Source organism: Cryptosporidium bovis (assembly GCF_009768925.1).
Source record: "Cryptosporidium bovis isolate 45015 chromosome Unknown contig_20, whole genome shotgun sequence".
Classification (NCBI taxonomy): Eukaryota; Apicomplexa; class Conoidasida; order Eucoccidiorida; family Cryptosporidiidae; genus Cryptosporidium; species Cryptosporidium bovis.
In genome coordinates this window covers 216,926-243,740 of record NW_027125014.1, presented here as the reverse complement: position 1 = coordinate 243,740, position 26,815 = coordinate 216,926, and the positions used below count along the sequence as shown (strand labels likewise).

At 32.3% G+C, this 26,815-nt stretch overlaps 11 protein-coding genes across 11 annotated transcripts; 4 read left to right on the top strand and 7 right to left on the bottom strand.

The window, feature by feature from the left end:
* Positions 1-696: 696 nt before the first annotated feature.
* FG379_001245 (uncharacterized protein) lies at positions 697-3,234 on the bottom strand (the record flags this gene model as incomplete). The annotated part of the gene is made up of 1 exon (XM_067326848.1): positions 697-3,234. The coding sequence occupies one exon, from the start codon at positions 3,232-3,234 to the stop codon at positions 697-699; it is 2,538 nt and encodes an 845-aa protein (XP_067184497.1).
* A 922-nt stretch (positions 3,235-4,156) lies between these two features.
* FG379_001244 (cullin domain containing) lies at positions 4,157-9,040 on the bottom strand (the record flags this gene model as incomplete). The annotated part of the gene is made up of 1 exon (XM_067326847.1): positions 4,157-9,040. One exon carries the CDS (start codon positions 9,038-9,040, stop codon positions 4,157-4,159), a length of 4,884 nt encoding a protein of 1,627 aa, XP_067184496.1.
* A 513-nt stretch (positions 9,041-9,553) lies between these two features.
* Positions 9,554-13,924, top strand: FG379_001243 (uncharacterized protein; the record flags this gene model as incomplete). Its single annotated transcript, XM_067326846.1, has 1 exon — positions 9,554-13,924. One exon carries the CDS (start codon positions 9,554-9,556, stop codon positions 13,922-13,924), a length of 4,371 nt encoding a protein of 1,456 aa, XP_067184495.1.
* A 78-nt stretch (positions 13,925-14,002) lies between these two features.
* FG379_001242 (uncharacterized protein) lies at positions 14,003-15,283 on the bottom strand (the record flags this gene model as incomplete). The annotated part of the gene is made up of 1 exon (XM_067326845.1): positions 14,003-15,283. The coding sequence occupies one exon, from the start codon at positions 15,281-15,283 to the stop codon at positions 14,003-14,005; it is 1,281 nt and encodes a 426-aa protein (XP_067184494.1).
* Positions 15,284-15,648: 365 nt separating this feature from the next.
* On the bottom strand, positions 15,649-16,411 carry FG379_001241 (uncharacterized protein; the record flags this gene model as incomplete). The annotated part of the gene is made up of 5 exons (XM_067326844.1): positions 15,649-15,753; positions 15,813-15,865; positions 15,919-16,019; positions 16,086-16,263; positions 16,369-16,411. 5 exons carry the CDS (start codon positions 16,409-16,411, stop codon positions 15,649-15,651), a joined length of 480 nt encoding a protein of 159 aa, XP_067184493.1.
* A 569-nt stretch (positions 16,412-16,980) lies between these two features.
* Positions 16,981-18,281, top strand: FG379_001240 (putative transmembrane protein; the record flags this gene model as incomplete). Its single annotated transcript, XM_067326843.1, has 3 exons — positions 16,981-17,532; positions 17,590-18,198; positions 18,222-18,281. 3 exons carry the CDS (start codon positions 16,981-16,983, stop codon positions 18,279-18,281), a joined length of 1,221 nt encoding a protein of 406 aa, XP_067184492.1.
* Positions 18,282-18,350: 69 nt separating this feature from the next.
* FG379_001238 (uncharacterized protein) lies at positions 18,351-19,592 on the bottom strand (the record flags this gene model as incomplete). Its single annotated transcript, XM_067326841.1, has 1 exon — positions 18,351-19,592. The coding sequence occupies one exon, from the start codon at positions 19,590-19,592 to the stop codon at positions 18,351-18,353; it is 1,242 nt and encodes a 413-aa protein (XP_067184490.1).
* A 469-nt stretch (positions 19,593-20,061) lies between these two features.
* Positions 20,062-21,231, top strand: FG379_001237 (uncharacterized protein; the record flags this gene model as incomplete). Its single annotated transcript, XM_067326840.1, has 1 exon — positions 20,062-21,231. The coding sequence occupies one exon, from the start codon at positions 20,062-20,064 to the stop codon at positions 21,229-21,231; it is 1,170 nt and encodes a 389-aa protein (XP_067184489.1).
* A 161-nt stretch (positions 21,232-21,392) lies between these two features.
* FG379_001236 (uncharacterized protein) lies at positions 21,393-22,096 on the bottom strand (the record flags this gene model as incomplete). Its single annotated transcript, XM_067326839.1, has 2 exons — positions 21,393-21,416; positions 21,464-22,096. 2 exons carry the CDS (start codon positions 22,094-22,096, stop codon positions 21,393-21,395), a joined length of 657 nt encoding a protein of 218 aa, XP_067184488.1.
* A 524-nt stretch (positions 22,097-22,620) lies between these two features.
* On the bottom strand, positions 22,621-24,804 carry FG379_001235 (repeat organellar; the record flags this gene model as incomplete). The annotated part of the gene is made up of 1 exon (XM_067326838.1): positions 22,621-24,804. The coding sequence occupies one exon, from the start codon at positions 24,802-24,804 to the stop codon at positions 22,621-22,623; it is 2,184 nt and encodes a 727-aa protein (XP_067184487.1).
* An 879-nt stretch (positions 24,805-25,683) lies between these two features.
* Positions 25,684-26,640, top strand: FG379_001234 (uncharacterized protein; the record flags this gene model as incomplete). Its single annotated transcript, XM_067326837.1, has 1 exon — positions 25,684-26,640. The coding sequence occupies one exon, from the start codon at positions 25,684-25,686 to the stop codon at positions 26,638-26,640; it is 957 nt and encodes a 318-aa protein (XP_067184486.1).
* Positions 26,641-26,815: the final 175 nt, after the last annotated feature.

Here is a 26,815-nt window from a genome sequence, read left to right as displayed (position 1 = left end):
GGACTTTATCATCTAACCTATCCGACATATTAACCTAGAGAGGTACTATTTATACGATTTACAACTTCTTATCTTGACCAGACCTCTAAACGAGTAATTCTTTTCATTTTTTAATCCTCGCGTGTCTTTACGAAAGCCTGGAAGAGTAGGGTGGATGACTAAAATGAGGAGAAATGCAAGTTTTGTCTCTTGTTTTCAATAATAAAAGTCACAATTGTCGATCAAGGCAGAAAAATCATATCCATCTTTTTCTTGTCTAATTTTTCCTCCACTATGAACGAATACAGAAGGATGTTTTAACGTCTCCAATCATACGAATTTACGTATTTATGAATGAATAAAGATACCACAAGGCCCCCGTAACAGCTCTCCCTTCCTCCTTACTCACCATTACTGTTGCACCTACCACCTTCCACCAGTGATATAATAGTAGCGTTAAAATAATAAGTCTCCAACTATCCATAGTCATAATTCATTAAAGCAATAACTAAATAAAGACATCCGCTAACTTGTTTCGTCTATCATCAAATCAGAAATCATTAGCAGCAGTACATACAATTTACTAAGCAATGAAGAATATTCCACCTTGTATTACTACAACCATATCTTTATTCAGAGGACGATTAGCGCACGAGATAACTACCTTAGATAAAGTGAGAGCAGCATCTTATATAACATTAATTGCTTGTTGGCTTTTTAATCCTTAAAAAACTCTGAAGAATCAAGAAAATATCCACAACTGTTGCCTTCAACATTCTTAAGGCAATCATCGTTTCCCAATAATGTGGTTTTTCCTACATCTTTACTCCCTCCTTCTATACTCATCCCCAGAGCATTGTCCACTTGAAAACCAAGACCACCACAGCCCATACCTCCAACAACGATTTCCCACGAATTAAGCAATGAGTCTCCACCAACCCCTCTTTGGGAAAATGTTTTACTCAGCGCACTCTGACTCGTTGAATTTGAAATAAAACTCTCTTTTGCTCCATTGCCTACTTGAGAGCAATTTTCACCATGCTCCTTTCTATCACCACTTTCACATATAGAATTCGTTCCTATTTGTGTTAATCCAAAAGAAAGAGCAGAAAGCGTTAGAGAATCACAATGATCCTGTTCGTTGCTGTTATTTTGAGTCAAAGACACAGTATCAAATCCAAATCCTATTTTCATCGCAGACTCATCGTTAGTCTCTATTGTTACTCCCTTGCCTCCCCATTGGGGCGAAAGAATTGAAAGATTCATAATTGAATCAGATTTCAAGGATTTTTGATTCATTTCAAGGCAATTCGGCCAATATAATGACCTGCCTCCCTCCTCAGAGAGATTTAAAGAACCAGGTGTAGCAACTGTTGCTGCTTCGATCCTCATTTCACCCCCAATATCCACCCCATTACTATCAATTGAGGGAGTCATCCAGCAATTTCCTGCTAATTCTTTCGAGATGCCATTTCCGACACAAACGCTATTGTTACTTGAAACCATCCTATTATACGTCTCAAATGGAATATTCTCTTGATTCGAATTTTGTTGCATATTGATACTACCAGCATTACTTTTGTTTTTTGCAATCATCCTCAATTCGCTGTTTTCATAACTCTTAAGCTGATGATATCCTGCTGAAGCCAAAGTTGCAACAGGATTTGTGTTATTACTTATGTTCAATGCCTCGTAACATATATCCTTCTCATCCTGAAACGAAAATGCAGTCATTGTCCTCGAAGGTAATGGAGGCGGCGGAGGTATCACGTATTTAATTACCTCCTGTTGCTGCTGATAATGCTGTTGCCGATAACCCTGTCTTTGAATAATATCACCACCAGCAAATGGGATATCCGGGAAACTGACTCCAACTTGAAAAGACTGAAACGATGAATGCTGTTGCGGAGAACCTCCTCCGATTAATATAGCACCCCCTAAATTTGAATTAGTTTCCAGTTCAGAAACCATACCGGATCCAAAAGCGGATGAATGAAGAACAGAAGGGGAGGCAGAAAAAGGAGCCAACCTTGCCCCTAATTCCGGCATAGTTCCCGATATCGCCAAACCCCCTACTTTTCCAATTTTATCGGTACTAGTCGAAAGTGAGTCGCCCTCTGCTAAAAAAACTTCCGGTACATCGCCACAGGAACTGTTGCAGAGAGCACTACCAGTACTTTGAAACGCTGCTGCCGCTGCCACCGCTGCTGCCGTCCCACCGACTGAGTTACTACCTCCTCCCTTATAGCGCTTTCCTCTTTTTCTTTCCTTGTGTTGAAAATGACAGAAACAACACATCACTCCATTTCTGCACTTTTTATTTGACTTGTTCACAAAAACACAGGGTTTACAGAGGCCAAGAACGTGAGTCAAGGACCCCAAAGAAAGAGTCAAAGTTTCCACATTCTGTTGCTCATCCTCCACCCTTAAATACTGTTGAGCATCTAAATTCTGAAACAAAAGAGACCCAAGTACGTGGTTTGGCCAAGAAACGTTGAAATACTTCAACAGTGTTCCCAAAACCGAAGGAGTGCTTGCAACATTTGCCAAATTCAGACCACTTGAGTGTTCTATCCAATTAACTATATCACCAAAAGAAACTTCTCCATCGTCACGGCCAAATAACGTTCTTAGATAATGCACAGGAATACCTTTTAAAAGAAATTGATTGCATAGCCTACTCTCTGCGCAATATATTTCCTCCGTTTCTTTCTCAACACCACCAACAATGCTCTGTCTAACACCACGTGACTCCACACCAGGATCTATTAAAGCTAATATATTTCTTATTACACTCAATTCCAACTCTTCTCGCTGTGCATCACTCACACAAGATCTGTACAAGAATAAATTTGAAATCAAATACCCCTTAGCTGGAGTTGAATCATCAATATCCTCTCCTCCATACACGCAACTCGTCCTTCCAAAAAAGATGCGAGAATCTGAAGACGAACATTGATGATTCACGGCATTGCTACAGCCATCTTTACCGGATGTGTTATTTGAACCTCTTGTTGCAGCTGCAAGTTCTTTACTATTTTCAAGTCTCCATCTTATACACACAAACATTATGTACCTCAATTCACTTATACTAATCAAAAATGACTCGTTCTCAATATCATTACCCGCATCTCCACATCCAGTTTTTGCTGTCACACCAGCAATCCCCTGACCAATATTATGTTCATCACTGGCTAATCCAACACCAACTGCCAGATCGGGTGAAATAGAAGGAAAAACTGAAACATCCAACATTTTATCTTTTGTTTGTCTTCGTTCTATTCTTTAGTGATTACACCTCTCAAACTCTCCCGGGTTACTCGACAAAATACAGGCTTTCGGCTAGTTGCATCGCCTGCTCTAAGAGCAAGCCAAGTCGCAAACGGCGACTCGTAAGTTATAAACACTTGTTCCCCTTAAATTGTTTCTCTACTTTTCCTACTTGTTTTTTTACTTTATGTTCTTATCTTGAGTCACTATTTTCATGTGACCCCACCTCCTAGATCGGCTATTTGTTTCTTATTCTTTATACTATTTATTTATCCTCAAATTCATACATACAAGCATACATGTAAATGAGGTTGCTCTTTATTATTATTTACACACCGGTATCTGTTTATATAAAATATTACATATAAATACACATATACGTATACTTATATATTACTTGGTATACTTTATATTAATTTCCGCCCACTTTGTATATATTAACCTTTTTGATATTGTGAATGCGTTTAATAACTTTTTTTATTTGGTAACTGGATAATATACCCCTTAATTAGAGTATTATGTCCTGTATATTATAACCTAAATAACCTCTCACCCCCACGCACTATCTCACTTACCACAACTCACAACCACACTTTATGCTTCACATTCACCTAAATCGCTTTATATAATTCAATTAGCAATATACACACTTTATACAGACATACTCAAAAATAAGTAAATAACTTAAATTAAACAAATAAATAAACACTATTTTTATAATTTACTAATAAGCTAATTATATATTTATTTATTCATTTATTATACTTACTCTCTCCACACTTGGTACTCACACCCACTATTTACTTATAAGCGTTATGTCTTTGCCCGCCTATACCGGTACATTTGTACATGTGGTTTTGTTATGGGTATGCACAGGTGGGAGTGACATGCCTGCGAGACCCCACAGTTATTTCTCGAGAAAGAGTCTCCCGCCTTTATTGCACGCTTCACCTCTATCAACCATATTATTTATGGCTTGTACATGATGACTCCAAGTCAATGTCTCTTTTAAATCATTGGCTTCGTTACCTGTTGCGTTATTTTTCACACTATCGCCGGTGTTGTTACATGTTTCATCCGCCGTTACTGCTGTTTTTGACTTTTCGTCTCTCTGATTTGCCATGGCGGTCCTAACGCGTCCAAATAATACAGCAGGAGCCATAGGTCCATTTATTTGAAGCATTCCTCTAATGAGTAGTTCGCACTCCCTTATTATGTCATATTTTCCCGAATCTGATTTTTTCTGAGATCCGCCCTTTTGAGATGCATTTTTCTCTGACTCCTTTGGTCTTTCCAATATAATTGGTGTATTAAAATAGCAGCATTTTTCCAAATATGTCTCCGATGTGTCGATAAATGGAGGCAAAATTGCGCTTACTTTTCCTGACTCTGTTCCAACTCTGACTCCTTTTTCAGCTTCAATACCTGCTCTTTCAGTTCCGCCTGCACCAATTCCCGATTTGGTACCCCCACTCTCTTGATAAACTCCAGTATCGCATCTACTATCTTTTGTTTTTCCAGTATTTATAGTCGACGTTAGCATTCCAGTAGGAAAATTCAAATTAAAATCTTCTTCGTCGACTTCGGAATAACAGGTGTCATCTTGTTCAATATCACTATCATCTTCATGATCGCTAACACTCTTACAATTTGATAATTTATCAAACAATACCACATCATCGTGATCCATTTCATCAAATTGCTTTTTATTCTTGTCCACGGGAACTACTTCCTTCTTACCCATCGCATTCTCATTCCCAATTCCATTGACAAGTGTACTAAAATCTAACATCACCGTCATGTCATTTATCCCAAATCCAGCCGTACTTTTTACTTGCGAAGAGTTTTGATCTAATCCAACATCATTGTCACCTTCCTTCCTTTGTTTCGCAATTACATCGAATGTCTCAGGTATTCCAAACTGTTCTTTATCCTCCTTCAGTTTTACTGTTATAAGGCCTCTAGATACCATGCTTTCTAAGTTCCAACGAATGGTTTCCTCGTCTAAACCAAAATGTTTAACCAATTCCTCCAAACAAACAGTAAATTCATTTGAAACATCTTTGTACCTCGCACTTAAACCGCTATTCTCATTTGATATCTGTTTCTCAGATGACTTTGGGCTCAAAGCGAACCAATTTAACAATGAACTCGTTGTTGGATTTGAATTTGAAATTATAAGTGAATTAGTTCCACCTGACCCCTTATCATAATTCCTTTCAGAGAACTCAAAACTCGATTTTCTGTCACTTCCTTCAGACAAGTATTCGTAAATACTGACTTGCAGGAAATTCATTTTAACACCACTCTTAACAGACATATCCAAAGCTGTCAAGTCGGCTTCCACATTTCCATAACAAGGGTAACAAGTAAATGTCCTACCCGGATGTTCCAACTCAAAAAACTTACGATATTCATTTATCTCATTATCTAAAACCGAGGCCAATGGAAAGCAATCCTCTCTAATATCCACATTTAGAGCACCAGACCAGTAGCTTCTTGAAAGAGTAATTCCTGTTACAACCTGACAATCATTGTTTAACATTGAATAAGATTTATTACGACTTGAATACTCACGATTATCCTGAATTGATCCAACTATATCTTGAATAATCACATTGCAATGAGAAAAAAGCTGTTGTTCGTCTTTGTTTTTGTTATTGACTCCGCCCGACCCACATCCTTCTCCTAGAGTTTCAAAGATTCCCCCCCTTATATTCTCACCATTGTGGCGTCCGACTGTTAGTTTTATTAATTCATAAATAGATTCGTCCCTCTTGAGACCACCTTCATCCAATACCCAATGTTTCTCATCAATTAAAGTGGAATTTGGAATTTTGTTATCCATTGATTCAAAACCAATTTCTAAACTGTTACCCAAAACTCTCTGAGCAAAATTATTTATAAAATCATGTAAAAGGGTTAAGTTATTTCCATATATCCTTGATATCCACTCTAATACCAATTTTATTGGTGGCTTATTTATGCAATTTTCTATTCTTATGTCAGTTATATCACTAACCCACATATCATCTTCTCCAATATCAACGCAATTGTTTGTCTCATTGTATTCATGATCACCGAAACAGTCATTGTCACTGTATTTCGCACCCCAGCCTTTCAAATTGTATTTTGACCTCGAAACTTTTGTATCTTTAAGTCTCGTAAATACATTTCTTCCCTCATTTCTATAATTTGGCTCAATTATAGAAAACTGTGGATAAATGCCCTCGTCTGAGCATGTTATTGGTATAACTAAATCAGGTTCTGTCTCTTCCATTGAACTATTCTCAAGTAAAAACGGCATCCAACCTATAATACACTGCGTTGTGTCGTTTCTCTGTCTTAGTGTATCCCCAAGCTTTCCTAGAGCACGATTTATCCATTCTTTAGGTACATCCAATTTTAGCAAAAAGAAAATTCCCTTGACATAGAAACCCAGAATATCATAAGTATCCAGATGAGGTTCCAAAAATTGCTTCAAAACGTAATTTTGAATATCTCTTGATATCTCTGAATACCAATGTTCCTTTAGTATATCACTGCTTGGAAATGAATTTATCATTCCAAATAAATCGATGTTGTCTTTTTTATTATCCGGAAATGCCAATATGAAATAAATCAAACGTCTTTTTAAATTCCATGCATATTCCATATAAAGCTCTTCGTAAAACCTTTTAAGTTCATGGTTTCTTCGATTCCACTCTTCACCAATTCTTTCCTTTGTTAAACATATTCCACCCTCCAAAAACACCTGTAATAAGGGTCCAAGGTAATTGTGAATGTAATTTGAATATATCCTTAAACTACTTTCCTTGAATTTTTGCTTTTCCAATAACAAAACAACCTTTGCAGCATGAGACCTTAATGTTGAAATGGATACAACTTTCCACGTCTCGCCGAGACCTATTACACCGGCCAATTTATTCAAATTACCTATAAAATCCATTGGAGACAAATCATTCTCTTTATTGATATAATTGTAAATTGACATATTATCAATATCTGACCCAAAAAGTAGCTTGATTACTCCTCCCAAAATTAACAAATTATTTTTATATAACTCATTCACATTAAAATCTTCTTTTTCAGCCCTATTACTGTTAGCGTTCTCCTCATTCTCTTCACTGTATCCGAAATAGACCTTTTCTTTTTCATTATCCATCATGTTACCTAATTCATTGTTATCGACGTCACAATCCAAATTATTATCATTATTATTACCATTGTAAACATCTTTTTTTAATTTTGATCGAGTCACATGCCTTTTTGAAATATTTCGCAACAAACCTTCTATTTCACTTAATCCTTTTGTTAAGTTCCCATGATGTAAACAAGCTGAATCAGAGTCTATTTCAATCCTTCCATCCAAATAATCTGAGTTTTTCCAACTGACTACGAATTTCAGGATATAAACGAATATCTCAAAGTCAATTGCACCGTAAGAACCATTTAAACCCAAAAATCTCGAAAATTTATCCTCATATATGTTCTGAAAACAATCGAGTCTCGAAATGTAGCTTTCAAATCTCTCTCCTTTTTCCTGATTAAAATCGTGCTTACCTAATTGCTTAAATAATTCTCTCTTTAAACCAACATATCCTATTTGGATAAAATCGGATTCTTTTATATCCCCTGTTATAATTAAATTCAGCATTTCTTTTGATACATAAGTCAACAACTCACTTAAATATATCTCAAGTGCCTTCTCAAATCCTACTGGAAGATTATCCGAGAATAATGAATAAACTCTTTCTTTATATTTATTTATTACCAATTCGAGTCTCCTGCCTTCACTCTTTTCAAAGTATTTTCTATTGATTGACTCCAGAAAATAATCAAAGGTTAATTTGTGTATATATTCTGTGTTTTCACAACATTTACCTTCATTTTTGTTTTCGTATTCACATCTATTTACATTTGAGTTTCTTCTATCAGTATACCAACTAACGAAAACGCCTCTTGTACATTCATTATCTATCCCAATCATGTAGGAAATTCCAAACACACCTAAAACATAACTCAATATAAATCTGTTTATTCCAAAAAGAAGAGTGTAGTGAAACAATATTATATTATCCTCAGAAATATCCAAGTTAAAACAGTCATTGTATTTATTTTCACTACTTTTATAATTAACAAAATTAATGCTACTAGTAATAATTTCTCCTTTAACGGTATCTTCAACACTGCTCTTCTCGAAGTCCTTTTCTGTTATCTCATCTTCAACACCAAATCCAACCGATGTAATTCCTTTCGCTCTCTCATTTAAAACACTAAGATCACGACCAAAAAATCCTCTTGAAAAGTCTTCAGTGGAAACTGTTTCATTGCTCATAAGCATTAAATCCCGTATATTTCCATCATAAAATCCAAAAGATTTCCAAAAAAAAGAAATCTCTGGTAGAATCGTATCCTCTATAACAGCATCTAAAAACAAATCTACCAAATTCATTCTAAGATCCATGGAGAGGCTGAAGAAAGAGTCCCTGAATTCCTCGTTTTCAAAAATCGGGGCCAAACTTTCCAAAATATACCAGATACATCTATTTTCAACACCATTACTTCTGTTGTACAAATCTTCAAAACTAGGTAGTAAATCCCCACAAAGGGCTTGATTAATAGTAACAGAAATGCTCTTGGCAAACTTTTTGGCATAACCGCTTGCCTTAATCCAGCTATCCAGTAGTTTTTCATTGTATATTTCTGGATTAAAATTTGTGGAGAAAACTGATTCACACTTCCCTTTATTACCTTCTACCAAATCTAGTTGAACTACGGTTACCTCCATAGTTAAATATGGTAAAAAAGAACACTTTCCTTTTCACTACCAAGAATCAATATGTTTGTTCAAACATAAATAACTACCCGTATCTTTGCACCGTTAACGCTTTAATTTAATTTATCAGCCTTATTACTTCTGCTTTTTAACTTACATGCTTCCGCTTCTTAGCCTGAAGGCATTACACCAGCCTCTCCCCCCTTTCGCGCACAACACTTCTGTACCTGCCTTTAGGAGGGAAACCAGTGAAAACACAAAAAACAAAAAAAAGCCCCCCTCTTCACAAAAAAAATGCAACTTTGATCTAAAGTTCTCCCCATTTTGCACTCTGAATAAGTCAAGATACCAGAAACATTTTCTTCTTAATATATAGGCTCTCTTCTCCTCCGTTCCTCTAAACAGGTAATAGGTTCTTTATACCTTGAGGGTGGAAATTTACTTGCACCTCACACAATTTCTTGGAAATTAGGGATAATTTAAAAAGCAGAGGAACAAGAGAATCATCTTGCAGAGTTTAAAATAATGTCCAAAAGAATTAAGATTTCTTCCAAAAAGGACTATGATGGTTTCCAAATACCAGAAAAACTGAGGAATGAGGGAAGTATTTCTGGAGGTAATGCAGATAATCTTAATGGTGAAGAAAGAGGAGAGAATAGCTGGCCAATATCAGAATCAAGTGGAGGTGTTTTTGGAAAAAAATACTCCAAATTACAACTTCAAAGTAGATGCAAACTTTATAAGACGATTAAAACGGCTTTGGAGAATCCAAAACAAAGGCGTGTAATTACATCTTCCGCTTTTAATCAGATCCATAAAGGGATAACGCAAGACAATATTACCAATTCTTCTTTCATCTTTAGTCTGAAGGAAATAATCAAGCTTATATTTGAGGGAGCTGGTATTCCAAGCATATTTACACTTGGAATTAAAGATTGGACGAATTTCTGTAATGTTGAAAATAATATGAATCAAGTTATAATTGATCTCCAAGATAACAATGCCAATGTTATACAGTACTATCCATTGAGATCTAAAAAAAAGGGTGACACAGCATTCCTTGAGACCTTTTTAGATTTCTTTTCTGAACTTGGTGAGAAGCTTACAAAAACTCTCGAAGGTAGTTCTGAACCAGATACGCTTAAGCTTATTGTTTTGGGTTGGTTAGGCACATTGTCTAAAACCCCACTAAGGCCACTAAGACACTCCGGTTGCGTAGCCTTAAATGGAGTACTTAGAGGGCTTTCAAAATCCAGAAATGATATGAGTGAGAAAATATCGAGATTTAAAAATCAAATGAAGGGTGAGTCTCCCGATTCAAAATCTTATAAATCATTAGAAGAGGAAGTGTCTTCTTACTTTAAAATAACCAAGAATATCGACATATTGATAAGTAAAGTGCTGAATGACTTTTGGATTCCAAGATCTCAAGACATAAGTGAAGATGTGAGAAATATCTGTTTTGAAACACTATCGAAGGGTATTTTGGTATTTCCATCTCTCTCGGAGGCTATATCAAATACGGAAGTTCCTGAAACACTTTCAAACTTTCTTCCAGAGGAGGTAATTTATTCAAATAAAATCTTTATCCTTGAAAGTATTCGTTCAATTCTCGAATTGGAAACATTCAAAACGATATCCCATGATTTGTTTAAAAATAAGAGATTATTGGAGTGTCTTAAAAATGAAATAATAATTTCTTCAAAAGCACCTGAAAGCCATAAGGAACTGTTTTCATTTGGAGAGTTGTCTATCAGTATTCTTATTTTAGCCCTTAAAAATGATTTTTTGGACGAGGAGTACATTGATGAAATAGTTGATTTATTATGGATTACGTCATCCTCTCCATCCTCCTCAAAAATTGGAGCTCTTCTCGCAGAATTTATCGACTCTTCCTTGTTTGACGGAGGGATAACCCACGAAAAAGTTGAATCTCGGGAACTTATTGATCTTCTCGATAGCCATATTGGATGTAAAAAATTGAGAAATTCACTGGGTTTACAAGGGTTAAGAACAATAGAACCAAGTAGAATAAGATCTGATCTTCAAACACTTTTGGAATTTATTCATGAATTTGGGAAGGATTACGTCATACTTACCCACAGGTGTGTAAATGCTTTTTGGTCAAAAGCTCCTTGTGTAAGAGATACAAAATTCCTCGTTGAAATGCTTGTTGCTACTGAGTTATCTGGGCAAGAATTAGAACCACTAGACGAAGAAATAAGGAAAACATTGCTTCTTGTTCTTCATTCAAATGTATCTTACATTGAGGATTTACTAATATGTTGTATTGACGACCCCAATTTAAATTCAAAAAACGAGATAGTATTTGGTAAATACAGATCATTAGTTGCAATTTCATCAATAATGGAGTATATTGAGCCATTGATACTCATTCATGAAAAAAATTTGGATAATTTGACCATTCTTCTTTCAACTTTCTCGACTATTGTTAGCATTTACAGTAAACTCTTAAGGACTAGAAACAATTCTAAATCAGATGAAATAACTTCTGGTATTTCTGGACTTAAACAATTTCCACTTAAAAAGCTGCTCCAAATGTTAAATAGCCATTCAGACCCAAGAGTGATAGATGGAATTTGTATGTCTCTTTCACCAATTTTAAACATTGACTTAAGTAACATGAATTCGAGTGATTTTAATGCAATTTCATCATCATACTTCCTTCAAATGGATGAAAATCACATAAAAGGAATACAAGATGGAATTTCTGATCTCAGAAAACAACTTATGAGCGACTTTTTTGCTGTTGGAAGGAATTACCTTGCTGATACGGACAATGTTCTTTATTCTGATATGACAGATGAACCAAAAGGCAAAAAATCAAGAGCTATAGAATCAACGAATTCTTCATCTTCAGTAAAAAATAAGGCTGCCAAAAATTCAACTATAAATACAATTAGTAAGTTTAGAAGAATATATGGTGTAATTAAGTATCTTACCTTGGACAATATTTATTTGGATAACAAATACAACACAAATAATTCTTCCCAAGATAAGGGTGTAAATGTGGATATGTTGTCTCCAGAACAAGAAAATGGGATTCCATATTCATTTGAATTATTAGTAGAAGTATTGGAAAGATCTGGAAGAATAATCCAAAAGAACTCAGACCAAATTCTTGTTTATCAAACAAGTCAACTTTTTTGCATAGCTCTTGATATACTAACCACAGGATACACCCATCTTATTCAGGATATGCTTAGAGGTATTGACTCGAATTTAAGTAATCAGGTTAATTATATGATGTTAAATGAATCATCTATTGAAATATACAAGTCCCTTAGACACAAATTTAGTTGTACTCTTATTGAAACAATAAGATTTAATCTTAAACATGGCTCCTTGAACGAAGATAGCCGTAATTATTGCTTTGATTATCTGAACATTCTTTCAATTTCGTCGATTATGGTAATGTTTGGTCTTCAAGGAATAATTGAGAACAATGTCCAAGATAATGAGGAACTTCAATCAATTGTTGACCTATTGGAGTGGAAAATTCTTGACTCTGATCTTTCAATGATAATAAAGGAATACATTTACTGGACGAATCTAAATAGAAATAATAATAGTGGTAGGGAAATGGAGTCCATTATTTCATCAGCTTTAATTGAAAGTTTTAATTCTCTTATTACTTCTTCTAGCAATGATAAAAAACAACCACATTATTTACTTTATCCAAATTGCAGAATATTTGAACCACTTGATAATATTAAAGATGAAACTTTTGTGACCACACCTGAGACACTTGAGACATACAAAAAAAAGATTAAAGAATTCGTTGATAATAAATTTGCTCCTGGATGTATACTCACTTTGTTAATAATTTCTTGCCAATATGAACTAACCAGTCAAATGTTTACTCCTGTGATATTTAAGTATTTGATGGATATTGAGGAGATAATGGTTAATAACTATTATTTAGATGGTATTAAGTACTTAATTCAAGGTGAAAGTGAAAAGGATAGGTTATTCCTTTCAAGCAAATTTTTGGATTCGTTCCTATTTAACGAACCAAACAATAATATTGGAATATTCAGTATATTGTTTGTTACTATTGTATTGTCCTGCATTGAAAAAAATTATGATAGGACTAAAATTATTTCCAAAAAGCTCATTCCCTCTTTAGCTAGTAAACTCGGTTGGAAGAAAACCGAAGAAATAATAAAAGAAAACTCATTGGATATTTCAAAGTCAATTATTGAGAGTTTTAGATTTGCTCTTACAGGTGAAATTCATTTACCAACATATAAAAATGTCATTACCAGAAATGAAATTATTGAGAAGTCCATTAAAACAAAGGATTCAATTAAGGCATATATCGATCTTTTAACCACTCAAAACGCACCGGGAGGTGGTAAAAATGTACTTAATTTACTTTCTAATAATGAAATAAATTATATTCTTGATGAAATTAAAGTTTTATGTGACTTTGGTAATGAATTAAACAATGATGATAAAGATAATTTTTCATCATATTACTTTATTAATGAAACATTTGATTCCGAAATCAAACAATTTCTCGATACAATTGCCAGTTTTTTAGAAAAAGACCAAAAAAAAAATAACGCTGTACAAACAAATAAAAATAACACCAATATTGTTTCTTCCAATAATACTTCAAAAGTTATTACTATCAAAAATAAAAATGCCAAGACCAAAAAAAATGGAAGAAAGAATTCGCTTAAAACTTTGGATATTTATAGTGATAATGACCTTGAAGATGATATAGAGGGAGGCGATTCTGAATTCAGTGGTGAAGATTATTTAAATGATGAAAATAGTGGTACTAACATTGAAAATAACAATAAAATAGATGATTTCAAGTCCATTTCTTCTTCTAACCACTTTGAAGAAATAATTGATATTAAATGATTTTTATTTAATATATTGACATTAAATATATATACGTTAATTATTTTAGTGTTATTAATATTTTTCTTTTCCAAACGATTAGTTGTCCCATTTGCAAAGTATATTTTCGTATTTAGATGTTATTATGTCAATGTTTTTACATCCCCAATATAGTCCAAGACTAACTGTACTGTTTTCATTATGATAAGTTTCCTTGTTTATGCTCCATAATGCACCTGGACCAGAACCAAGCATATATGGTTTATTTAATTCATCCAAATCTAACTTATTCGAAAACACTATTCTGGATATATTTTTGTATGCCAAATAACCTGAAATGTAGATATCATCAGTGAAAAACATGTGTTCAATGGTTTCTTTTGGACATTTTTTCTTTAAAGTTAATATATCTTTATCTAGAAATCTTTTTTGAATAAAATAAGTACCGACACCACTTAACAAATCAACCGTTGAAATAATAAAGTTTGGATCTTTTCTGTCGTGACTCAATCTATTTAGTCTGTCAGTTCTGTAACTTGGGTCACATTTATCATGATAAGCCTGTCCTCTTCTTCCCAGTGCAGAATCAGGAAATTTTTTGTGAACATAAATATAGTCACAAACCAAGTGCCTTGAATATTTTGTATCATCATCTAAGATAACCAACCCAGAATCCTCGGGCAAATTTCCTATTTCTATTGGTAGTAAGAATTTTGTTGCTGGACCATAGTCATTTCCTCTTATAATCCTTAATAATGGAAACTTTTCTTTGTCTAACAAATACTCTGGAATTGGTGGATATTCATGCCCTGTTCTTTCGAATTTATATGGAACAGATAGTATTATTTCTTTTATTCCGTATGTTTGTCCGTGTAACAAATTTAAATACACTTCCAAATTATTTATTCTATCTGGGGTTGTTGTCAACAATATGTAAACAGGACCATCATACTTGTATTTACATGGATATAACAATGATTTTGCAATAAAACCATTTTTTGAATCTTCCTTTTTTATTAGTTCTGTAGCTGTTATATTTTTCTCATTTGCCTCGACGTATTTTGAAATTCTATTTATAGACGCTGCTATCATGTCAAACATATCCTTGCTTTCTGACAATTTTAATGTTACTCTGTTTAATGAGTCCAACAATTCTTTTATTTCTTCTTTATCTATTGTCTCATTTTCCAAAAAAATTCCTTTCGCAACATCTTTATTTTCATTTATTGTTGCTGAATTTTTACTTCTTACTTTATCATATTCTATTGCATTAAACATGTATACTAATGCTGCCATAAATATTACTGCACCTATCAGTAATACAATAAATTTGAAACGAAATATTTTTTCCATCCCACATGATACTCCAAGTATCCTCATTTTTTTTTCTTTTTTTAAGATTCTGTTTGTAATATATTTTTTAGTTTGCTATTACTAAAACCTTTTACTTTATTTAATTTGTATTCAAAATGGACATACAATAAAATATGTATTATTAAAACAATTTTATTGAAATTATTTCAACCTCTTCTTTTATAACTCAATAATGATACTTAAAGATGATAAATAATTTAAGTAAATAAAAAAAATTAACAAAAACAAATAAAAGCTTGATTCTTATTTACAATAAAAAAAAAAGTCTAAACGGAACAGTGTTTGAATTCTAAAACATGCATTGCATGCAAACACTTTTTTTTTGCATGTAAGGGTGAAAAGTGTACTCATGAAAAAATTCTTAGTCCTCTTTAAGTCTTTTTATTCTTTCGGCAATTCTTGTGTTCAAATTTCGCCAAAATTATTGATATTATTATAATTAAACCACAATAAACCAATTGTGGAAATGTTACTTTCTGAAAAAGCAAATTATTAGTAACATCCTTAGTTATTTAATTAATACACTAAAACTTACCTTGAGATTGCTGTCATCAAAATACTTATCAAAACCTTGTATTGGTGAATAAACTAAAAAGTAGAATTAGTGATTAATATACAAATGTAGTTTATAATTAACTTACCTGATAGTGCAATCGTAAGCGATAATAAGAGTTCTACACCAGCATTAAGTGAATATGTGGCAACTCTTCTATCAAAATGAGTATAAATTGCGGAAATTACTCTAAAAGACATTAATAACCGAATTATTAATATATAACTTTTTCTCTCATGAGATATATAAACTCACAATAATGAGGATAATATGACTCCAGGATAATTTCTAAATAAGTAATTCACAAACACATATAATCCATGAACGCCTGTCAATCCCAAGAAAATTTCTCTTAGAACCCTAACATATTTCGGAACAGGATCATTGTTTTTTATTATTAGCATACTTTGATTTTGAATCTTTACTGGTGAACCTGTTAAATTGTGTCAATTTTAGATGGTTGAAAAAAGCAAAATTGATGAATGTTCGTAGAATAATATGATTTTAAGTATAAACAAGATTTGAAATACCAACTTACCTGTTTCACTCATTTTTTCTGATATTACTTCAACTCCACTCATTTTAATTAAACTTTTACTGTTTTCTCCTTTTTATCTAATGAATCAAAATTGATAGTATTATTTAAAAAAATAAACTTTCAAAGTTAATTTAAAAATTAATTCTTAAATTATACTTTTAATTTTATTCCATATAGTTTTTTTAAAATGTATATATATATATGCTGTCCACATGCAATATAAAATTACATGCCAGATTACATGTATAGACATTAAAATATTAGGTATCAAAAAATGACACGTAATTAATAATTTAAAATTAAATTACTATTTTTTTGACGATGTTTCCATTTGATTTCATTAATTCAGGCATGAATAACAATGAAGTAATGTATTCTAATAATTTATTTGTTATAGAAAACGTGAAGAATTTAGAATAAAAAATAACACATGTACAGTTATTAAAGTAATAGAAAATTGTGTTAAATAGTTTTTGCACATGTATAAACAATAGTGAGTTTATATTGATTATTGATGTTAACAAATTAAAAAGGGGATTAAAGAATTTAAAGAGGAGTAGTTTAGATAAAAATATTCTTTTTTTACACCTGAAATTCAAATATTGATTGATCATGAAGTTTATTAGAGCATTTCCTTTTACATTGGTATTTTTTGGATTCACAATTGTAATATTGGTATTTTATTTAGGTAGAGAAAACATTTTTAGTAAATCAAAAAATAGAGCCTTACTATTAGATATTGAGAAACCGTTAAATTATTCCGAGTGCATATTGAATTTTGATGGTAATATAGTTTTGGACGAATTTAATTCAATTTATGGCAATAACAACAGTTCATTTGCCACTGAGATATGTTTAAGTAATGAACAAATAAGGGTATTTGAAGAAACAAGTAACCTAAGACCAAGATTAAGTACCAATTACTCTGGTTATTTTGGTCCTTGGATAGAAGATGGGATATTTTGCAATTGGCTTATACAATATAGCAATAGTAACTTGAAATACTGTACTGCGGATAATATTCCACCAATATATATACCTATTTTTTGGACTTCAATACAAAGAAATAAAGTAGATGTTGATCAAAAAAATGAGTGGCTAAAGGAGACACAGTTATTCTTGGACACCTTAAGTCCTGACTTGGTTTATTTCACAGTATTACAGGTAAGTTAAATGCCTTTTTTCTTTATTTGAGCGACAATACCTTAATTTGAAAACTAGGATGCGGAGGGACTTAGAAAGCTGAAGTTAAATTTTAATTCAAAAGATAACATAATTATATTCAATGCTGGAGGGGCTACAACTGGATTTAAGCAAATACCAATACCACTAATTAAGGGTGAACTTCAAAAAGAAGAGAAACTGGATTTTAAAAAAGATATTTGGATTTCGTCGACAATAGTAAAAAAACGTTTTCCAGCCAGAAAAAAATTATTTGAGGAACTTGAATATAAGAATATTACAGATAACGATCTATCAACTGAGAGATTTAGCAGCAAAAATATAAGAGACGGAGATGACAAGTTTTTTTCGGGAATAATTAAAAAAAATGAAAACACTACCTTTTTTGTTCATTACGAAGGGGAAAGATTTAAAGAAGTAATTAAACGTTCAGTATTCCATTTGTGTCCAAGTGGTTTTGGAAGAACATCATTTAGATTGTATGAAGCAATACAACTTGAGACAATTCCAATTTACATATGGGAGGATCTCGGTTGGTTTCCGTACGGTAATATGTTGAATGAACTAGGAATAATATTAAAATCATCCGATATTAGAAATATACCACTTATAATTTCGAATATGGGAGAGGATGAAATAAGGAGAAAAGTAGATATTTTATTTAAAAATAGCTATTGGTTTACATACCGGGGGATAACAGATTATATAACACGTATAATAATGCTAATTGATGTAAATGTAATTAATTTTGATGAACATGAATTAATAGAAAAAATAGAAGAAGTAAATAAACAAATTTATCAGGAATAATCAGTAATTTGTTCTATAGTATGAAACATTTTTTTCGATAGAATATTAGGCTTCAAATTATAACATATACCTAAACTTTTAAGAAGCTCTATTGATCTTTCAATGCTTTGTTGGTAAGTTTCCTTTTTGATTCGTTTAGTTCTGTTTGGTTCAACTAACGTTTCAGCTAATTCTGAAGCGATTCTTGTACATTCAATGTTGTTATTAATAGTCAGAATCTTTTGCTTGATTTTAATAGTATTGCTGGAAGAGACAAGATCCTCAATTTGTAGATCAGAGTTATCACTATTTTCGCTTCCCCATGAACTATAAAGTTGTTTTCCACTAAATGGAGAATTAAGATTATTTATTTCCTTAGTGTATTCGATTTTTTTATTCAAATTTTTAACTTCTTTTTTCATAAGCTTTTCCCTTAGTCTTCTTTTTGTTTCATCAATTGGAAGTGGATGTTGAAATTCCTTTGGAAAAAATTCTGAATTAGATAAAGAGAGGTCATCCTCATTATTATTTTCATGTTTGTTAAATTCAATGGACAAATTTTCACATGAGTTGTACCTTGTATTTGAGCCGTTTTTAAATTCGATTGTACCAATTAACGGAGACTCAATAGCTGTATGAAAAGGACTTGGGTTTGGAAGGTTATAATGAGATCTCATCCTAAATGAGCTTTTTGGAGGCGTTTCCGTCAAGCTAGTATTTTGGTGGTCATTGTGAGCTTCGATTTTTGTTTTACTGATTTTTTTAGAGAATGGTGATAAAACAGAATCATCACTGGGAATGCAATTTTCTAGACTTTTTATTGCTTTGGATGGAAAGTAATAGTTCAAACATATTTGACAACTCTTATAAAGTCTGTCTTTTACTAAATGTAGTGAGGTTTGTGCAACATTGTCTACCTTTGATTTCTCAATAATATTTAAAATACATGTTAATATATGGTACGAATATTTGGCTATATTTCTTCTTAAACTCAAATTTTGAATTCTGTTAAAGTCAAAACAACAAACAAAGTCGTTTATTTGATATTCAAACTGATTTCTTAGAAACAAAAATTCTTTTTCTGATAATAAAAGTGAAGTTTTTTTTGCCTCTTTAATTTCATTGACCTCTGAAAGCATTATTTTAAGGGATCTATGGATGAGGGAAACCTCATTTTCTAATAATACCTCGTCCGAATTCCTCCATATTCCCTCTATGTTTTCAAGTCTTAATTGTGGTTTTCTGGTTATCATTTTAACAAGACAGGAAAAAAGGATGGACCTTGATGATGAAGAAAATCGAAAGTATTGAAACTAATTCTACCTATATTCTCTTTCCCGTTTTATTTCATTCCAAAGTCTTTCTTATTATTTAACTTTCATGGTATTTTCACTATTATCCTAATATAGGGAGCATGCAAATGGGGAAATCTTTTGGCGGGATTCTAGTAACTTAAAAGATTCTCAGAGGCAGAGATAAAGAGGTAAAAGAAAAATATAACTTAGGAAAGAGAAGATACATAGGGACTTGTCAATATAATTACATAAGAGTTTCTGTTATATTTTTAAGTAGATTCCCGAAACTTAGATACTATTTCCTCCAACCTCGGAGATTTCTGTAAATATTTGTGATGTGTTGGTATTAATAATAAAGTACTACCAAAGTGTATAAGGTAAAAAAAACATATGCAAATAAAAAGGTATTTTTTAAGTATACAACAAAATGGGGGGTGATTCCGATATTTTGAGTGACAAGGAACTCTTTTTAAAGAATAGACTTGAGGTTAAGCTAAATGATCTAGAAAAAAAACACTTAGAGACAAAGGAAAGAGAGGCGCAGACAGTTGGTTTCTTGGAAAGAAGGCTAAAGCAGGTGGAATTGGAGCATAAGATGGAATTAAAGCTAAGAAGGCAACTTAGGTATGAGGTTAACAACTTGAGAAAAAGACTTCTGGAAACGTACAAACTGTATAGCGACACTCTAGAACAGAATGAAATCATTAAAAAAGAATTGGAAGCACTTAAAAATAAGGAAAATAAAAAAGAAAGTGTGTTAAACACTAAACTAGATACTTCTCGTGAAATTAGTATTGTGATTAAGGAACATGATTATGAATTTATTAAATCTGCACCAGTTTCGTTTAATACAGGTTCTGAGAATGAAAGATGTATCCAGAGAAACAGGATGAATTTTGTAACACCAAATAATTCAGCAAGGACAAGATCATTTTTCACTCCGCTTGAATATAGGACGAGAAATAGCAAAAACAGTTTTATTAGAAGTGGAGGAAGTTATACAGAAAAGTCTTTTACAAGGAATACTGTATATGGAAGTGGATCATGTAATATTGGAGGAGACAACATAAATTACGGTCAAAAGGATTCTCTAATTAAGTCAGAAAGAGCTAAAGATTGGTTAAAACACATTGAGGAATTGTATAAGCCGTCTGAGAACAAGGCAGATGAAAGAACAAAATATAGGGAAGAAAAAAACATTAGTAATTTGTCATCGATACTAAGAGTGGAAGACTCTTTGAGTATATTGGAGGATATCTCTTCTGAAGATAAGTATTTTTCAGGGGAGGATATAACAGAGGATAATGATCTCGATGAGGATATTAATTTTGATGATTTTGTAGCTAATATTGGAAGAAAAGAGGGAATTAAACTAAAAGAGGGTAAATATATTGCAGATAACACGGAAATGATGGTAACTAATACAGAATTGATAATAGATCAAATCAACCAACAAGATAAAGAGTTATCTAGTTTATTACAAAAAGCAAATATTTGTAATAATTCTAACATTGGTAGTAATGTAAATGTGGGGAGGATAAGCAAGAGTTCCGGCAACAGATATAAAGGAAGAGAAAATATAAGGTTTTTGAGTTAAAGAGAGGATTAACATCTCAAAATGTAGTATTAAGTCCTTTAACATAATTCATTAAACAACGTTTATTTTTATAAATACGCTTCTCTATTTCAAAAATATACAAACGAGTTTAGCAATAACTATAGAATCCGTCTATGCTTCTCCCTTCTCCCCTGTTTGTTTTAAATATCGGGGTGGAGTGTGGTCTGGTTACATTGTACAATATTGGGTAGGACGGGAATGCTGAACTCACACTACCCGTTTTTTGAAACTGTTCATTTCCTAAGTTGTCAAGGTAATAAATTTCGTTCCGATACTTTTCTTTCTGATCGTAATATCTTTTTCTACCGTCTAAAATAGGTGGAGGGTAAAATGCTGGAGCTTTATTGTATTTCTTGGTATAAGGTTGGTTGTTTAACTTATAAGCTGCAATTGGGTATTTTGGTGGCTCTGGAATTAAGCTAGAGTCAACAACTGTTGATTCAACCCTCTTCTTAGTTTGCTCCAAATATGATATTGGAAAATCTCTTATATATGAATATGAATCTATAAACTCGACGGGATCCTCATCTAAGATAATATTTACCAAACCTTGTTGAATTTTTTTTCCTACAGTGGAAAAGATCTGTGGTCTTATTTGTGTTTGAATTTCTTTTATATGCACATGAAAAACTCCGTCCTTTGGTGAATATGATATTTTCATTGACTCTAGACTGCCGTTATCAACCTTAAATGGTATACTCTTCTCTCTAAATTGGTCATTTATTCCTCTAGAGTTTATTTTTAGATGTTCTATTTGAAGTCCTTCTTTTAAATCCCACTTCAAATCTTCTAATTGTAGAAACTTTCTCATGTACATATTAATTACGTCTTTTAGAAAATCCATATTTAACTAACACCTATGACTTTATTAGATGTAAAGATGTGGATACTACTCCCTTTGGCTATAGATTATCTTACTCTTATTTGACAGATAAATGAATTAACAACAAAAAAGAAGCAAAAAATTTTCTTAACTTTTTAGATCCTCGTCATTTAACTCCCGTTTAGCGTACTCCTTTCCCCTTTTTGCACTCTAACCCCACTAAGCAAATGTAAACTACCAAATAAATTTGGTATACTTCAAACTCTCACCGCAGTTATTCCAATTATCACCAGTATGATTTAATTTATACATGCAATTATCCTAATTCTTTTTATTTTACCTTGAAAATTACATTTTTGATTCCACATTTTGGCGCCTAGTTGAAATATGGTATAAATTGATATCTAAATTGCAAACCTTGGGATTATTGTGGGAGGTAAAAAAATAGGGCAAGTAAGAAGAGGTAAGTTTCTCCCCTCCTATTTTTTAAATTTAATGGCCGAACTGTGATTTTCAGTATAACTTCTATAGGTTTGTAAATTGAGTTAGTTGATGCTATCTCTATTTGATTTTTGACCAAAAAGTAATAAGCTATGCCTCTTTGGGGGTTTTAGATTTAACATTGACTGAATGCTGTTTTCAGTTTTTCTGTCACATTCACTTTGATTAAATTCAACCCCACTTTCTTTAACGTGTTCACCCTGGACAGCTTTATTCAAAGAAGATCTTGAACTGTTTGACTGAGTATTCTCATCGCTTTGGTTTGAATTATAAACTGTAGATTTTATTTGAATTGAATTTCTATTCCCGGTCAAGTCCCTTAATCTTAAATTTTCAAGCATTAAACGAGCATTATCCCTTTTAAGCTGATCTACTTCCTCCAGCGTCTTTTTTTGCAACATTTCAGTCTCCACTCTTGCCCAGTCTCTTTGCCTTATATCTTTTTTAAGTTGTTCCCTCTCTTTTTTAAGGTTCTGAACCTGATCAAACAGTGTTTCTATCTCAGCATTGTTACTAATGTTATTTGCATGACCACTAGAAAGATTATTGGTTAATTTTGAACATTTACCGCCAGGGGCTCCGAACATTGTTTCATTGCCATATTTTATGTTTTCTAATTGAGTGGTTAACTCTTCAACCTTATTCTCAAGTTCTTTGCAATGCCCGATTATAATTTCAACTGAACCCAAACGCTCACTTTCAATTGCCTCTCCAATAATTTTACCTCTACTTTTTTTTTGTGTACCACCTTTATACATATCACTTAAAAAGTTATCCAACTCCTTTTTTAACGTACAAGCTTCTTGTTCAAATTTGTCGTGCAAAGTTTTTTCATTATTAAGTTGGTCATTTAGTTTAATTTGGGTTTCTTTTAAATTTGAAATAGTATCGTTTGCATTTTTAATCACTTTTTCAGCATTATGAAGTTCTTCCTCGCACTTTTCATACTCTTTCATTAATTTTTTTAATTTTACATTCAAATTTTGGTTTTCTTCTGAAAATTTCCTCAAATTTTCCTCCGAATGGTTCAAGTTTTTTCTAATTATTTCTAATTCAATATTTTTTTTATTATCATACATGTTTTCATTTCTTATCTTGTTCAATTCTGTTATTTTTTCACTCAGTTTTGTTTCATATTCATTAATTAATTCTTCATTAAATTGTTTATACTCTTGTTTGGTCTTTTCTTTCTCATTATTCATATTTTCAATTAATTTCATTTCTTTTTTCTCTTGATCATTAATTATTATCCTTAATTCGGAATTCTCCTCTTGAAGATTCAACACCCAAAGTGAATACTCTTTTTCCAAGTTTTCAATTTCTGTCTGTTTTTCCTCCAATTTTAACTCTAATTCTTTCACTTCTTCAACCCTTGAACTATCAAATTCGTATTCGAATATTTTTTGTTTCAAAGTATAATTTTCTTTTCTAAATTGCTTAACAGAGTATAATAAATATTCTTTTTCCAAATCATCATTACTAAAAGAAGCTTTTTTGTTATTGCAATATCCACATAAACCTTCAATTACACCATTATTTCCGAGTTTACAATCCATGTTTGTTATTTCTAGCATATTTTTTTTGGATATACTTAGTTTGCTTTTACCTCCTTTTTTGTTTATATTTAATGAAACTTCACCTTTAGTAACATCGAGGATTTTTATCTCAGTCAAATCCTCAATTTTACTCTTTAAGTAGGCGTTTTCTTTTTTCTGTTCTTTGTATCTATTCCTATATTTCAACTCCTCTTTAAGGTCCTCGTAAATCAAATTGTTCATCTTAAAGTAATTCTGTAAGGCTTCCCTAAAAAATTCCTCTGAATGTGTACTTAAGTAAGAATTGCCCAACAAGAACGTGTCCCCACATTTATATTTGTTGTTTATTAATTTATTGATACTATCGCTAAAAGTTATACATTTTTCTATTACATCTTTAAGATAATCAATGTACTTTCTTAGGCTTTTAGCTACTTTCTCAGAACTTTCGAGTCTTTTTTTGGTGTATACACTATCCAAATATAAATCTACTTCATCTTCTCTTATTTTACTTATGAATTTCTCAAGACTTTTTTTATTTTCCTCATGGTCACTTATCCTACCTAGTAATTGAACATTCTCAACCTCTTTTTCACATATCTTATCACTCAACTCTTTATTTTCAATGAACAAACTCAGGTTCTCTTCCAAAACCTTGCTTTTAAGCATTTTTCCTTCATTGTGAAATCTCATGTTTTTTGCATGTACCCACATTACATTTGCATGCTTATTTATATGTTACAGCATTCTTATTACCTAATATTGGCGCCAAACACTAATTAAATATAAAAATGATATGTGCAAATAAAACATGCAAAAACATTGAATACTCTACGTGAGAAAAGGAGTTATATGCCTTATATTCATGTTTTGGAGCTGATTTAGACCCTATTTTCGAGTATTCAAGCTGAAAGCAATGTTGCAGCTGGAGTGCTTAGTCTGGTGGCGCTTTGGAGGCTGAATAAAATGAAGAGTAAAATATGTATAGAAGAGCAATAAAAACGATGAAAACTTATATAAATGGAAACAAAAAAAGATTACGAGAGTTACTAGGTTGCACTTAGTCGTGAATAGCTGGTGAGATGCCAATAGTGGCTTTTTTAATATAATGTCGATATGATAAAGTGGTTTTTTTTAGTTCATTAAAGTTGGTAAAAGTTAGGTTACGAATGGCTTTCAAGAGCAAGATAAAAAAAAAAATTTTGACTTGAAACGTGCCTATTAAATCTAGGTATTTACGTATTTGAGGGGTCGTTAATTTATTTCAAAGTTAATATTCCTTTGAGCAATTGAGGGTATATTTATATTTAATATTAAATTTCAAGGCCCGCAGGAAAAAGATGGAACTATTACAGCAATTGAAACAAGGTGCCAATTAATAATAATATACGAGTTTACTTGATATACATTATATGAAAAAAGACTGAAGAGATAATAAAGTAACATATTTGAAAATTAGTGTACTAATTTGAACTCCTACAGAGGGTTCAAAAGGTGTAACTAATTCAATAAATATTTAAACTTAATTACAAAAATACAAAATCGCTGGTAAATAGTAGTCTTAAGGGTGAGATGGCATCTGAAGTAGTTATAAGTCAAGTTTTGGATGAAATAAAACAGTCCATTTTTTTAATTAATGAATCACTAGGTTCTGAAAAGTACGACACTTCAGATTTTTCAGTTTCTACTGTTTTAGATGTTTGTGACATAAGAATAGTGGACGAACTTCCTCCTATATCTCCGGGTAATGGCGAGAGTTTATTTGTATTTCCATGTAATGAATCGCAAGACACCAATAATAGATTTATCAGTAATTGTTCAAACAATTCTGTAGCAACACAGCAAAATGGTGCTTCGAATTATATACTAGTTACGGCTCCACCAATGAACTCTGCACCTGATGAATCTGTATACGATTCTGACGGAATAGGTAGTGGCCAACCTGCTAGAGTTGAAACAGGAAATTACTGGAACTATGATGATTGTGAATCAACGAGCGAGGGAAGTTTTTTGTCAGAATATGAGAGCGATGTTAGAAATGAGAACGAAACATGTAGTAATATAGAAGACGTATTTGATAAAGATATAATAAATTCTGAATCTAGTTTTCGTTTGGATTTGGATGATAAATCCCCTAAGGATTTAGCGGATGTAGGGAATGTTGATGGTCATATTATTTGTGGCAATTATAATCAGATAGGTAAAGTACCATCACGGAACAGCGGTGGTTGCAATATACTGGATTTAATAGGAAGAGAAAATATAGGTGCCCCACAAAGTGGCTGCGGATATAGTAAGGATAAACTTTCTTCAATTAATAATGATATTACTTTAAACTACGATTCTGGTGATGTTATCGATACAAGCAGCTTTGAAGATGTCTCTCCTAGGTATATGACGGAGCCAGGAATATTCAAAAGACATATTGTTCCAGATTTAGGGGGTGAGGAGCGTAGATATAAAACTATTAAATGTGACTCTCAACTTCCTATTTGCAGGAACAATTCTGATGGCAGGATTTTCTACTGAATTCAAAAGTTAATGTTTATTTCAGAGGAAGAGAAATCTTCCGGAAATAATATTTACGAGTGAAATATGGAGAAAACAACTTATTGACTCGAGTATTTGTTTCTCGTTTCCCAATTGAAAATGAATTGAGTCGCATAAGTTAAGGAAGTATATAGAGTTTATATAAGACAATGAT